The sequence below is a fragment of the Gorilla gorilla genome, chromosome 18 (genome assembly GCF_029281585.2).
Source record: "Gorilla gorilla gorilla isolate KB3781 chromosome 18, NHGRI_mGorGor1-v2.1_pri, whole genome shotgun sequence".
NCBI lineage: Eukaryota > Metazoa > Chordata > Mammalia > Primates > Hominidae > Gorilla > Gorilla gorilla.
Genome location: NC_073242.2, coordinates 78,883,992 through 78,897,421, shown reverse-complemented (window position 1 = coordinate 78,897,421; position 13,430 = coordinate 78,883,992). Strand labels below are relative to the sequence as shown.

The following is a 13,430-nucleotide window of genomic DNA, read 5'->3' as shown; positions in this document are numbered from 1 at the left end:
CTCACATCTCATCAGTCCCCCGGCCTCAACTCATGTCCTAGGACTGTGCCGTTCCTTCCTCTGCATGGCTTTCCCCGTGACTGAGACTCTTCCTCTGTACTAGCCTGCCTGGCTCCTTCTCCTTCTTCTGGACTCAGGTTCAATGTCACCTCTTCTGCGTGGCCTTCCCTGACCCTTCTCCCAAAGTGGGCCCGCTGCTGTTACTGTCTCTCTCTTGCTCTTTTTAATGTCGTGTGAGTTGTTCTCAGTAGGAATTTATTGATGTATTCACTTGTTTACAGTTCCTTCCTCAGTGGCCGCTCGACTGTCCCCGGACAGGGGCCAGGTTTGACTTGCCCACTCTTGTGTCCCTAGGCTTCAGGAGAAAGGGTTAGTGGGATGGAGAAGGGATTCACAGTACCTGGCATGTAGTTGGCATTTAGGAGATATTGACTGAATGAAGGAGCCGCTTGTCCCCCATCTTACCTGAATTCCTGTCTCTTTTTTCCTGTTTCTGTCCTCCTCTCCACTGGAGCCCCCACATTTCTTCTTGTTCTTTGAGGAAGAAAAAGAACTTCTCCATGAGCCCATGGACCTGACTTCTCTTGACAGTGTTGGGATTGCTGGCAGGGCTTCTCCAAGGGCCACTTCTGTGAAAAAATCCACATCTGGAGGTAGGGCGTGCAGTGGTGGACCTGTGCAGCGGAGTGGGCTGAGGAAGGGAGTCTGGACACAGTTCAGCCGCCTTCCCGGCTAGTAGGTGCCCGCTGAAGCCAGGGGGCAACATGGATGCTGGTCTGGACATCTGGATCTGACCCTTTCTGCACAGGTTTGGTCACTTTGCTCCAGGACAGTTTTTATTTTTGCATTTTTATTTAGAGACAGGGTGTCACTTTGTCACTCAGGCTGGAATGCGGTGGTGTGATCATAGCTCACTGCCACCTCCAACTCTCAGGCTCAAAGAAGGAGGGCTCGTTTACACTGCTGGGGACTCCCTCTGTCCATGAGATAGTGGGATCCTTCCATTTCAGGGGTATCTAGCCCAGCCCACTCCTGGGAAAGCAGTTCCGTTGTGAGGATTGCCAATGCCAGATTGTAAGGCTGATCTGGGAGCCAGTTGGTCATTCTACACAACACAGAGGTGGAAAGAGTTGGCTGTGATTCCTTCAAGTTTAACAAGCAATCTGAGTAACTGCCTGGAATAGCCGGCTTGACCATCCCCAGGGCTCAGATGACGTGGGTCTGGGGACAGCCACATGATATGGGTGCTGCTGCATTGTTGGTGTGGGACTGGGGATAGAGGAGAAAACGGCTTGCTCTGGCTGGGTTGGCAACATTGGAGGGTGAATGAGGGCCCAGTGGGAGCAGGGATCAGACCAGGAGGCGAGTGGAACCAGGCTAGAAAGGGTCTTGAAGGCCACAGGCCAGCCTGCCATGAAGCCTCCCTAATTTGAGTCCTCAGGCTGCCAAAAATACTGTTCACTCTCCCTGGGGGTAGAGAAAGAGCCTCCCTGGGTCTCCAGACCTCTCCTCCATAGCCGGTTGTGGGACAAATTATGGCCTTTCTGCGTGTGCGTGGGCAGGACTGTAGTGTATGTACAAGGATCCACACAGGACTCGCCTGGAGCATGGCGCCCCCCCAGGGGCTCTTTGGGGAATTTGTTGGCTGCAGTGTGAGTCTAATGAGCAAAGCATTTGGTGGTGGGTCTGTGGGTTCCCCAACAAGGTTCGGTCTCCCCAAGTCCCTCAAAGTGGAGCTGTTTAAGCTGGCGGAGTCTTTTCTAGACCCCTGCTGTTGCTTTTAGGGAACTTGCTTATGTTATGTTGCCTTTTCTTTTTCAGTGGGAAGTGTCGGTGTGAGTAATTATATATATTTTCACAAACTCGAACTATGCTTCATTTAAACTTCTATAAACATGTCTGTGTAATTCTAATTAACTGCTCGCATAAAGCCATCACAAGTTACATGGGGAAATGCTCATTTGCCAGACTGTTGCCTAAAAGCCAAGGAAAATATTATGTTCTTCCAACAAACGGACTATTCATGTAGACTGTTACCAAGATAAACAGGAGATATTTGAGGACAAGTGAGATTCTAAGCAGTGATGGCTGAGCCTCCTGTAAGTGGTGTTATTCAGGGTTGGCAGGGTGGGTGGCTTGATTGAGTGATAAATGCTCTTCAAGAAAAATGCCTGAATTTGGAATGTGGGGTCAGGACCCTGGAGATGGGCCATCTGGTGGTGCTCTTTGGGCAGGAGGCCACTCTGAATTTCGTGAAAAGTCTGAATCGGAGAAGAGTCAACGAAATGGCTTGCACTTGTACTTCCAGGAAGTTCTTTTAGCAGTTCGTACTAGGGTCACTAAGAAAGTGTGTAAAAAGAGATTCTTGGGGCTGCTTTAATAAATGCATAAGAGTGATTTCAAGTTAATCGTTCAGACTGGGCATGGTGGCTCACACCTATAATCCCAGGGTTAGGGGATATTCTACCCCAGAAAAAGAATGGAATAGCTCTTTCTCTACCCCCACTGAAAAAAAAAGGCAACATAACAATTTTTCCGGAGGCCGAGGCAGTAGGATTGTTTGAAGCCTGAAGTGTGAGACCAGCCCAGGCAACATAGACCCTATTGCTACAAAAAATAAAAATGCAAAAATTAGCCTGGCGTGGTGGCACATGCCTGTAGTCCCAGCTACTCGAGAGGCTGAGGTGAGAGAATTGCCGGAGCCCAGGAGTTCAAGGCTTCAGTGAACTATGATTGAGCCGCTACACTCCAGCCTGGGAGATAGAATGAGACCCCAACTCAAAAAAAAAAAAAGTTAGCTCTTCATTCATTCATTCTTCCATCCAATCAAGTATTACTGAGCGTCTGTCGTGCCCCAGACTAGGTAGGGTTCTTGCTGCTGCAGTGAGAAACATCCAAACCCCTGCCCTCCTGGAGCTGATGTTCTGCTTGTTGTTGTTGGTAACCAGACAAGGAAGTGAAATGTATACAGTTTGTTAGAGACGAGGGCTCAGGAAGACAAGGAAGGATGAGGGGTGGGGGAACTGGTGAAGACTGTCTGGCGTGTTTGAGGAGGGATGAGGCGGGGGCCTGCTCTGTGGCTGGAGGCTGGAGCGAGCAGGTGATCGGGAGAAGTGGGTGATGAGGTCAGATGGCTGACCTGGGCCGGGAGATGTATCTCTTTTATTTTATGCGGAAGATGTTTCTGAGCTGCTTGGCAATTATATTTTTTAATATCTTTTCCTTCACAGAATGGTAAAGTCCTTAAAATGTTGCAATACTTGCTCAATTGCAGCAGATAAGAATACTACACAAAACTGTAGAGAAGAAAATCAAACCCTCTGGAATGTCCCCCTGAAGAGGACCACTGTTGCACCGGGGACCCACCTTTCAGGCATCCTCATTTTATCATCTCCCTTTGCTTTCTTCCCCAGTGGCCTTTTCAAAGGTCAGAGAGAAATGCTTAGTCAAACCCCTACTTGAGTATCACAGGTGACTAATTTTGGGATCGAAGATTAAGGAGGTTTTGTTGCGTCCTTAAAGAACTTTGAATTGGAGTCCAGGTAGTTTTGGTAAGTCATCAACAGCTGGAAAGAACTGTCGGAAAGTGACTCACTTTCAGGCTGATAGTTCTGTGTAGAAAACATTCCCTGTAATGGTGAACATGTATTGATTCCTTCCTGCGTCCCAGGCACTAGACATAAGCAGTCCCTATTCAGTTCTTTCGATTCTCACAGCAACTCTATGAGGTTGGTGCTGTTATTCTTATTATCATAGGCAAGGAACAGGGTCAGGGAGGGTAATGAGCTTCCCCAATCACACAGGTGGTTAGGGACTGGGACCTCAACATTAGAGTCCTGGCTCTGGGCAGGAGTTAAGGTTGAAGATGCTATGAAGCAATCCAGCCTGACTTGTTCCCCTTCCCCTTAACTGCATTTTGGGTAGCCCCTGCTGCTGCATGCCCCGGCCATATTGAGAGCTTTGCCTCTCTCATTTGCTCTTAAGAAAGGCATCTTGGAAGGTTCTCTTTGAGTCCTCTGGGCTGGATTGACCAGAGACGGATGTAATAATGCACATCAAAGCCCATCCCTGGCATGTGACAGCCCTTTCTTTTTTATTTTTTGAGACAGGGTCTTGCTCTTTCACTCAGGCTGGAGTGCAGTGGTACAATCTCCTCTCACTGAAGCCTCGACCTCCCAGGCTCAAGCAGTCCTCTGGCCTCAGCCTCTTGAGGAGCTGGGACTACAGGTGCATGCCACCACGCCTGGCTAATTTTTGTATTTTTTGTAGAGATGGAGGTTTCACTGTTGCCTAGGCTGGTCTCGAACTCCTGGGGTCAAGAGATCCACCTGTCTTGGCCTCCGAAAGTAGTGGGATTATAGGCGTGAGCCACCACACCTGGCCAGCCCTTTTCAATAAGCAAGAAATTTTATTAGTAGTACATTCTTCTGAAACCTTGTTGGTCCCTAGGAAAGGGCCTGGAACCGCCTGTGTCTTAGGGGGCTGGATGGATTAGGTGTGGATGTTATGGTCTGTTTCTGACCACTTCGTTCATTCACGCCCTCGCTCATTGATATTGAGGTGTGATTTTCCAGCAAGAGAGTCCCCTGGTCTCAAGTTTCCGGAGGCACCCACTACAATCTAGATTCCAATTAGCTTAATTGCTTCATATTAGACTTCTTAGAAAAGATTTTTTTTTTTCTTGCTGATGGCTGCCTTTCCAGGAATGTCTCCCCCACTGCCTTCCTTCCTGCTTCTTCCAAGCTTGTTTCTTTCAACTTTATTTCTCTGGTACTGACCTGCACCTCAGTCCTGTTAGACCCGGTGCCATTGTGTCAGTTTACATCTGAGAGGCCAAAGCGACACCAGGAAAAAAAAAGTATATATTATATATATGTATGGAGAGAAAGAGAGAATGGGAGCTTATATATCCCATGTATGTAAAATTACATGTGTTATTTTTAAATAGAAAATTTCTTTTTAGGGTGTGTGTATGTTTCAGTGAAAGAACTGGACACAAAATCTACCCAGAGTTCTGACCCTATCTCTCTTCCTTTTGCCATCAACACCAGATTTTTTAAAAAGTAATTTTCAACAACCAAAGGAAACAGTTACATCCTGATTGACACACAGGATGTCGGAGCAGCATTCTTGCTGTTAAGTGATCAGGATTTCAGCCAAGGGAATATAATGAAATCCACATAAAAATTTATTTACCTAATGAAAATCCTGGAGTAATGCATAAGTGGTTCTCTGATAATAAAATGCAAATCTAAAACTATAACCAGGAGGACAATAATCTTCATTAAATGTATTGTCTAGAGGAAGCCTGTGACATCTACTTAACAGTGATTTGATTTGTTTAGTAATTTCCACGTAATATTTAAACTTTATTTCGAGTCTTAAAAACCAGCCCACGAGTTTCTTTTGCATCAGAGAGGAGGGCAGCTGCTGGTGGGTGGAGGTGCCCGCCCATTGGATTCTCAGGGCCTCTGCTTATGGGGCACTCTGGAATCTCGTCCTTTTCTGGGCAGCGTGGCATTTGGTGGAGAGGCGGGGTCCAGGAAGGGAAAGCAAGGGGTCAGGTTTCCTTCTGGAGTGAGACCCAGAAACGCTCCTGTTCTGCAGGAAAATGGCATTTGAGGCTTAGAAAGGCTTGGAGATGGGAAGTGACTCGCCCAAGTTTATCTTGGAGCTCTGGTGGTGCCCAGGTCTCCTGGCTCCCCACCCAGTGCTCCTGCCTTCCTGAAATCTGGCCAGAGCTGAGGATTTGAGTGCCACTCTCCTGCCACTCAGGCTCTGTGTAGCATCTCTGTAGCTCTCTCTCCTGGCCTGAGACCACTTAGCAACAGCACACCTCCCCCACCCCCAAGTTGGTATTGGCATGATTGGAAGTTGCAAGCAGGGTGGAAGTGCTTTGGAAGCAGGCTGACCTGGGTTCAAAACCTGGCTCTGTCTCTTGTCACCTGAGGAACCATGGGCCTGTACCTTACTCTCTGTGAGGCTCAGGGTCCCTACCTGTGACAGGGGGGCTCTAATCTCTGCCTTTGGGACTGCTGGGAGGACTCTGAGGAAGCGTGTGCAGTGTCTGGCTGGAGACGCAATGCCTGGCTGTGGGCTTAGGAGTCTCTTGGGTAGCTTAGAAGCATGATAGGGAATAATTTATTTTGGGACATTCCTCCCCAGTTTTGACACTAATAATCTAAGCCCTGGATGAGAAAAACTACCCTTTTGGATTAAAAAAAAATTTTTTTTGAGATGTTATCACTCTGTCATCGAGGCTGGAGTGCCGTGGCATTATATGGCTCACTGTAATCTCCACTTTCTGGGCTCAAGCCATCTTCCCACAGCCTCCTGAGCAGCTTGGGACTACAGGTGTGTACCAAATTTTTATTTTTTTTGTAGAGAGGTCTCACTATATTGCCCAGGCTGGTCTCGGACTCCTGAGCTCAAGTGATCCTCCTACCTCTGTCTTCCCATGGGATTACAGGTGTCAGTCACTGTGCCCGGCCCCTTTAACACAAAATCCCAGACACATGACAGATGAAGCCTGTTGGTGTGTGTACATGTGCAAGTGTGTATGTGTGTGTGTGTGTTTTCCCACCAGATATCACGGTAACTTCGCAGATTACCCAACCTTCCTCTTACTGTCTCCCCTGCCTCCTTCTTCTCCTTTTTTTTTCCCCCAACAAGTTATAACGTTTTTCTTTCCCTTTCGGAATGTTGCAGAGCATTTTGAAAAAATATTAAAACAAATTATCCATAATCTCAAGCAAGAATCTCCTTCCAAGGGCAGCATAGGACTCTGGTTAGGAACACAGGCCTGTTCAGACACCAGCTTTGAGCTTACCAGCTAGCTGTGCACCCTCGAGCAACTTCCTTATCCTCTCTGAGCCTCAGTTTCCTCGCCTGTGATGCAGCATTAACACTCGTTTTTTTTCTGCACAGCTGTGAAGATTAAACAAGATAATGTGTGTAAAGTGCTTAGCAGAGTGTCTGGCACTTAGTCAGTGATTGATAAATGGGAGCTGTTTTGTTGTTGCAAGAGAAAAGGTTGCTCTGAACAGAAGCCCCGTGAAATGGAGAAGTGAGGCTTCTGTCCAGGTAGTGATGCCAGCCGGCCGGCAGGCCAGCCAGGCATAATGGCTTGAGTTTCCATCCAAAGGCTGGCTCAGGTTACTCCTGGCCCATTAGCATTGCTGGTGAGAGCTTGGAGCTTCTTAAGTTCAAGGTCGATCACAGGCCTTGTCCCCCACTCGGGCCTTTCTGCTTTGCCCAGAGTCATTAGTCACCAGGGTGGTCTGAAGAGAAGGTGAGGATGCCTTAGGGCCTCCTATCCTGACCTCTGGGCCACACCCCAGGGAAGGGCCTTGCTCAAGACAGGGGATCAGCCATCCAGAGGCTTTGAAAATTCACTTGTGTATCTGGAAAAGCAGTTAAATACTGGCTGCGTAGATGACTACCTGGGCAAGTCGTTAAGTAGTTTGAGCCTCAGTTTGCTCATCTGTCAAATGGGCATACAAGTGTTATTTCACCAGGAGATTGCACATGCTTACTAGCCTGCAATAAGAAATTTTGTATTTATTCCCCCAGGAAAACTTCCTGGAGAAGGATGGATTTTACCCTGTAAAAGAAGAAAGACATGGATGCATAAGAAGAGGGGTGAGCAGGGGAGGCCTTGGGCTGAGGGGTGGGGCAAGGGAAGTAGGCAGACAGAAGGAGCTCGAACTAGAGCTTAGTTCTCTTGGACAATGTGGGTCTCATCCCTTCTGACTCAGCTAGGGGCCTTGCCTGGGGAGGATGAAGGAGCAACATCATCTTGACCCCATCTAACTTGGATTTAAAAATTCCTGCAGGGGGCCGGATGTGGTGGGTCATGCCTGTAATCCCAACATTTTGGGAGGTTGAGGCAGGTGGATCGCCTGAGGTCAGGAGTTCGAGACCAACTTGGCCAACATCATGACTCCCTGTCTCTACTAAAAACACAAAAATTAGCCAGGCATGGTGGTGGGCACCTGTAATCCCAGCTACTTGGGAGGCTGAGGCATGAGAATCACTTGAACTTGGGAGGCGGAGGTCACAGCAAGCTGAAATCACGCCACTGCACTCCAGCCTGGGCAACAGAGAGAGACTCCATTTCAGAAAAAAAAAAAAAAAAAATTCCTGCGGGGGTGACTTAGACAAACGGGTTGTCATTTCAGCCCAAATACTCCCACAGTCTCCTGTATCAGGAGATCCTGCCCACGTGCTGTTGGAATTCACCAGCCAACCAGGGACTGCTGGAGTGTTTCTTCTTACTCATCTTCGGCTTTCCCAGCTCTTTCCTCTAGCAGGATAGGGATGTGGAAGTGATTGAACCTTCTCCGTGAGAGAGAGGAAGACCCAACTGGAGGCATTGAATGCATCCCCCAGAGGCCCTTTCATGGGTGTGCACAGCAGACCTCACCTCCTTTGAGCACAGCCTTGGAGGCTGCAGAGGGACTGGGCTGTCGGGGGTGGTAATAAATACCCTGAGGCCTGGGGAGCCCCGTGTGGCCTCCTTCCCTGGGCCCACAGAAGGGCCTGAGTGACAGCCAGGCTCGGCCTTCGCACACACCGGGGGAGGGAAAAAGAGAGCATCAGGGGCAGAGGAGGGGGCTGCCAGACAGGGACAAAGGCAGAGACAGGGAGAAACAAAGGAAGAGAGAAATCTCTTCTTGTTACAACCTGTGGTTTAAAGAAAAATGTGCTTTGCCACCCCTGAAGGCCTTAGAGTGAGACCCTTCATTGATCTGGTCACAGAGCAGGACTTTTCACTTTGCAGACCACGCCTCGAGCCCAGGTGTGGGACCCTCGTCCTGTGCGTTCTTCTGGGCCTGAAGCTTCCTCCACTTAAGCTTGCATGGAATCAGTTGGAAATGGGAAGAATCAGAGGCAATCATCTACTGCCAAATTTGGGAGCAAACATTTTTCTTTCTGGACTTAAATAATTGCATTGCCTCCCCAGCTCTGGTTCTCTTCTAAAGCCAGCCCCAGATGACATTTGGCAGGCTATCCATGGTCTGGCTCCCCATCGCCCCCCGCCCCTGCCCCCGCCCCACCGCCCCGTGGGGTTTTCTTAGAATATTTTCCTCCGTGTCTGGGTAGCTGGCTTTTAAACCCGTTCAGTTTTTCTTTTTTTTCTTGTTCAGGTCTCAAATTTTATTAAATTTAAATTTTATTCCATTTCAGGCTATAAAATCTCCAAAAGTGGCTTTGAAAGTGAACAGGTTTTGGCATACTGGAAATAGGTTACCTCCAATGCAAATAAAAGAGTCTAGCTTCCGAGGCGAACAAGGCTCCAAGGGTTGGGAAAATGCGTGGAGCAGTTAGAGACTGTGGCATAGAAATGGTCAGAGACCAATTTAAAAGCACATATATTTTAAATGAAACATTTTGTGGACATATGGAACCCATAGCTTTTGCCAAAAGCCCAATTGTGGGGATCAAGTCTTAGGAGCTAAACTTCAATCTACTACCCAAGGTGATTTTTAACAGACAAATGAAAGCTCCTTTTTGCTTTCTAGTCTAAGGGGAATCTTAATACATTTTTAAATTATTTGGCATTTTGAATTAATTTTCTTAGAATGAAACGAGATTCTTAAATTGGGATCTTGTAGGGAAAAGACAGCCAGGTAATTAGTGAACTGATCTCCTTTCCTGACACACGAATGCAAGGGGGAGGGGGAGAGTTGAACTCCAACCAAGGTGCACACAAAATCTATTTTAGAGCAAAAATTTCAAAGTAAGCAACACCATCTGTTCTTTAATTATTTCTCCTTATTAAAAAAATGTAGCTAAATTTATTTGGGTTACTTAGTTGGAAAGAAATGTCTTTAAGACACTCAGAACTGGAGCTATTAAAGTCAGATTGTCAGCTCTTGTTTGCTAGGTATCCAAGAACTGAAAATAGTAAAGGCATTTTAGAATTGACTTTCTTTTCCAGCAGAGCTTCCTCTTGGTTAAGCAGGGCATGGTTATCCAAGGCCTAGCGGATATTCCTCTGCTGCTCATATTTTGGGGCAGGGGCTATGGGATTAAGCAGAGGGTTCATGCTCTAGCAGGACAATCAAGGGAGGTAGGGGGTCTGCCTTCAAGAGGAGTTAGGCCACTGGGAGTCTCTGCCCCTTTCGGAGTTCTTGCCATTCAGCTCACTGTCCATCCTTCCATTCATCTGTCTGTCCGTCCGTCCGTCTGTCCATCCATCCGTCCATCCATTCATCCATCCACCCATCCATCTGTCCATCCATCCATCCATCCATCCATCCATCCATCCATCCATCCATCCATCCTTCCATCCACCTATTCAACAAATATACCTTTAATAATACTCCTAACCTACAAACATCAGGGCTTAGTGAGCTTATCTTAACATACTTGGAACACTTACATTAGCCTACAGTTGGGCAAACTAATCTAACACAAAGCCTATTTTATAATAAAGGGAAGAATATCTCGTGTAATTTATTGAGTACCGTACTGAAGTACAGTTTCTACTAAATGTGTGTTGCTTTCATACCATTGTGAGGTTGAACCATTGCATGTCTAAACATTTTAAGTCAGGGACCATCTGTAATCAGATACTCATGGATGGGCTCATTCCTGTAATCTAGCACTTTGGGAGGCCAAGGCGGGTGAATCAGCTGAGGTCAGGAGTTTGAGACCAGCCCGGCCAACATGGTGAAACACTGTCTCTACTAAAAATACAAAAATTAGCCAGGCAAAGTGGTGGGTGCCTGTAATCCCAGCTACTTGGGAGGCTGAGGCAGGGAGAATCGCTCGCTTGAACCTAGGAGGCGGAGGTTGCAGTGAGCCGAGATCACATCACTGCACTCCAGCCTGGGTGACAGAGTGAGATTCTGTCTCAAAAAAAAGGATACTCATGGATGAGCCTATGATTACTAACAGTAACATGTGCTCTAGAGTCTAGACCAGTGCTGTCCAATAGACCTTTTGGCACAGATGGAAATGTTCTATATCTGTACTGTCTAATATGGTAGCCACTAGCCACGTATGGGTTTTGAGCATTTGAAACCTGGCTAGTGGGACTGAGGAACTGCCATTTTTTTTTTTTTTTTTTTTTTTTTTTTTTTTTGAGACGGAGTCTCACTCTGTCACCCAGGCTGGAGTGCAGTGGCACGATCTCTGCTCACTGCAAGCTCGGCCTCCCGGGTTCACACCATTCTCCTGCCTCAGCCTCCCGAGTAGCTGGGACTACAGGCACCCACTACCATGCCCAGCTAATTTTTTTGTATTTTTAGTAGAGACGGGGTTTCACCGTTTGGCCAGGATGGTCTCTATCTCTTGACCTCGTGATCCACCCGCCTCAGCCTCCCAAAGTGCTGGGATTACAGGCATGAGCCACCGCACCTGGCCAGAGCTGCCATTTTAAATTTGATTTAATTTAAAAAATTAAAAATATTTATTTTAACAATATGTATTTATTATTATTATTTTTTTAGAGACAGGGTCTTGCCCTGTTGCCCAAGCTGGAGTACAGTGGCATGGTTACAGCTCATTGTAGTTTTGAACTCCTGGGCTCAAGTGATCCTCTCATCTCAGCCTCTGGAGTAGCTGGGACTACAGGCGTTCACCATCACACTCAGCTAATTTATCTTTATATTTTAAGAGATGAGATCTCTCTATTTTGCCCAGGTAGGTCTTGAACTCTTAGCCTCAAGGGATCCTCCCACATCAGCCTCCAGAGTAGCTGGGATTACAGGTGAGGGCCACTGCACCCAGTTCTTTTTTATTTATTTTTAGACATGGGGTCTCTCTGTGTTGCCCAGGCTGGAGTGCAGTGTCTATACACAGGTGCAGTCACAGCGCACTATAGACTTGAACTCCTGGGCTCCAGTGATCCTGCTGCCTCAGCCTCCCGAGTAGCTGGGACTATATGCATGCACCACCATGCCCAGTTTGATTTACTTTTGGTTAATTTTTATTTGAATACTCACATGAGGGTAGTAGTGACTGTATTGGATAGCATGGGGTCAGCCTCACCTGGGAACTTGGTAGCCATGCAGATCCCCGGGCCCTACCCAGGTTCTGCAGAGTCAGAATCTCTGTGGGAGCCCAGGCATCTGAGTTTCAGCAATCCCTCCAGGTATTTTTATATGGCTTTGCTCTAGGAAAGGTAGGTGTGGGTGTGATGCTATCATGCGATCCATTCTGGGGGGCGGTGCATCAAGGAGTAGGGGAATTAGATTTCAATTGCACAGAAGCCTTCTGAGAAAAAGGACTGATGAGCTGTGACTGAGACATGAGTAGTGAGGTGACCATGGCAGGCCTGGCACTGGATGGGCCTTTGGTGGTGATGGAATACAGCTCACCATGCCCAGCAGTGGGGAGGGCTTGGCACAGTTGATGAACTCAAAAAAGGTCAGAATGTTGGAGCGAAGAGATGGAGCATTTGTGAACTGGCGGGTAGGAGGCCTGGTACTGCAGCTGTGTGATCCTGAAATGGTGTCTTAACCTCTCTGGGCCTCGTATTTTCTTCATTGATAAAATGGAGCTAACCACACCTTGCCATACACTTATCTAGTAGGGTCAAAAGATGGATGGACTCAAACTGCATGGACAAAGCATGCATGTGCACAACAGAAACCCTGGGATAAGTGACATGGTGGTCTTCTTACTGAGTTTTCTTTGTTCTCTAACTGCACTGTCCCCATTTCTCCTACCTTCAGGGTCTCAGCTCTGCCTGAGCACCTCCTGCCCAGCACCACTCTCCCCAGCTGTCCTCAGTCAGGCTAAGGCGGTATCAGGCGGTCTGTGTAGCTCTGGACCTGCACCCTGGTCTGATGGGACCTGTGTTCCTGTTGCTGCTCTGCATTTCCTTCCTGGAAAGTCCTCCCCAGGCCTCTGCGTCTCTTTTATTGGGTTTATAATCTCAGGGGCCCTTTCCAGACCCTCATCTGGAAGCCCAGGATGGGCCCAGAGAGTGGACTTCTGCAAGTGCACGTTAAAATCAGATGTAACCAAATGCCTTTTGGGGAAAGACTTCATAGTAATTTTAGCAGCATCTTTTCTGTTGTCTAGACTTAAGATCAGCATTTTAGGGAAAAGTGTCGAGGTAAACTTTCCCCTGCCTCCCCCTGCTCTCCCCTCTCCGCCACTAGGACTCCGTGCAAGGCCCTCCCTCCAGGACGTCAGGTGGCCAGAGCCTCAGGCGTGCCCCAGCTACTTGACAGCCAAAAGTTTTGTCCATGGAAGATGCCAGACTTATTTCGAGATGGCAAATGTGGCGATGCTTCTATGCTGGAAAGACACCAAGTGTCTGATCTCAGCCTTGGGAGTGGTATTTTGGGGAGATATTAGCAGCTTCTTATCTGAAATAGACACATGCTTTTCTTCACCCTCTCAAAAGCCTTTGCAGTCAACTGTGTCCTCAGTACTTGGATGGTGCCTTGAGCATACTGATTGCTCAGTAT

General features: G+C 47.7%; 1 protein-coding gene across 3 annotated transcripts in view; it reads left to right on the top strand.

The window, feature by feature from the left end:
* Positions 1-13,430, top strand: part of ZNF423 (zinc finger protein 423) — a 364,614-nt gene that overhangs the window by 25,723 nt on the left and 325,461 nt on the right. Inside the window, exon 2 of one of the 3 annotated variants that reach the window (XM_055364250.2) lies at positions 7,573-7,641. The exons of the other annotated variants lie outside the window; for them this stretch is intronic. Coding sequence (XP_055220225.1) covers positions 7,573-7,641 — 69 coding nt within the window. The remainder of the gene's footprint in view (positions 1-7,572; positions 7,642-13,430) is intronic. 3 annotated transcript variants of the gene reach the window in all.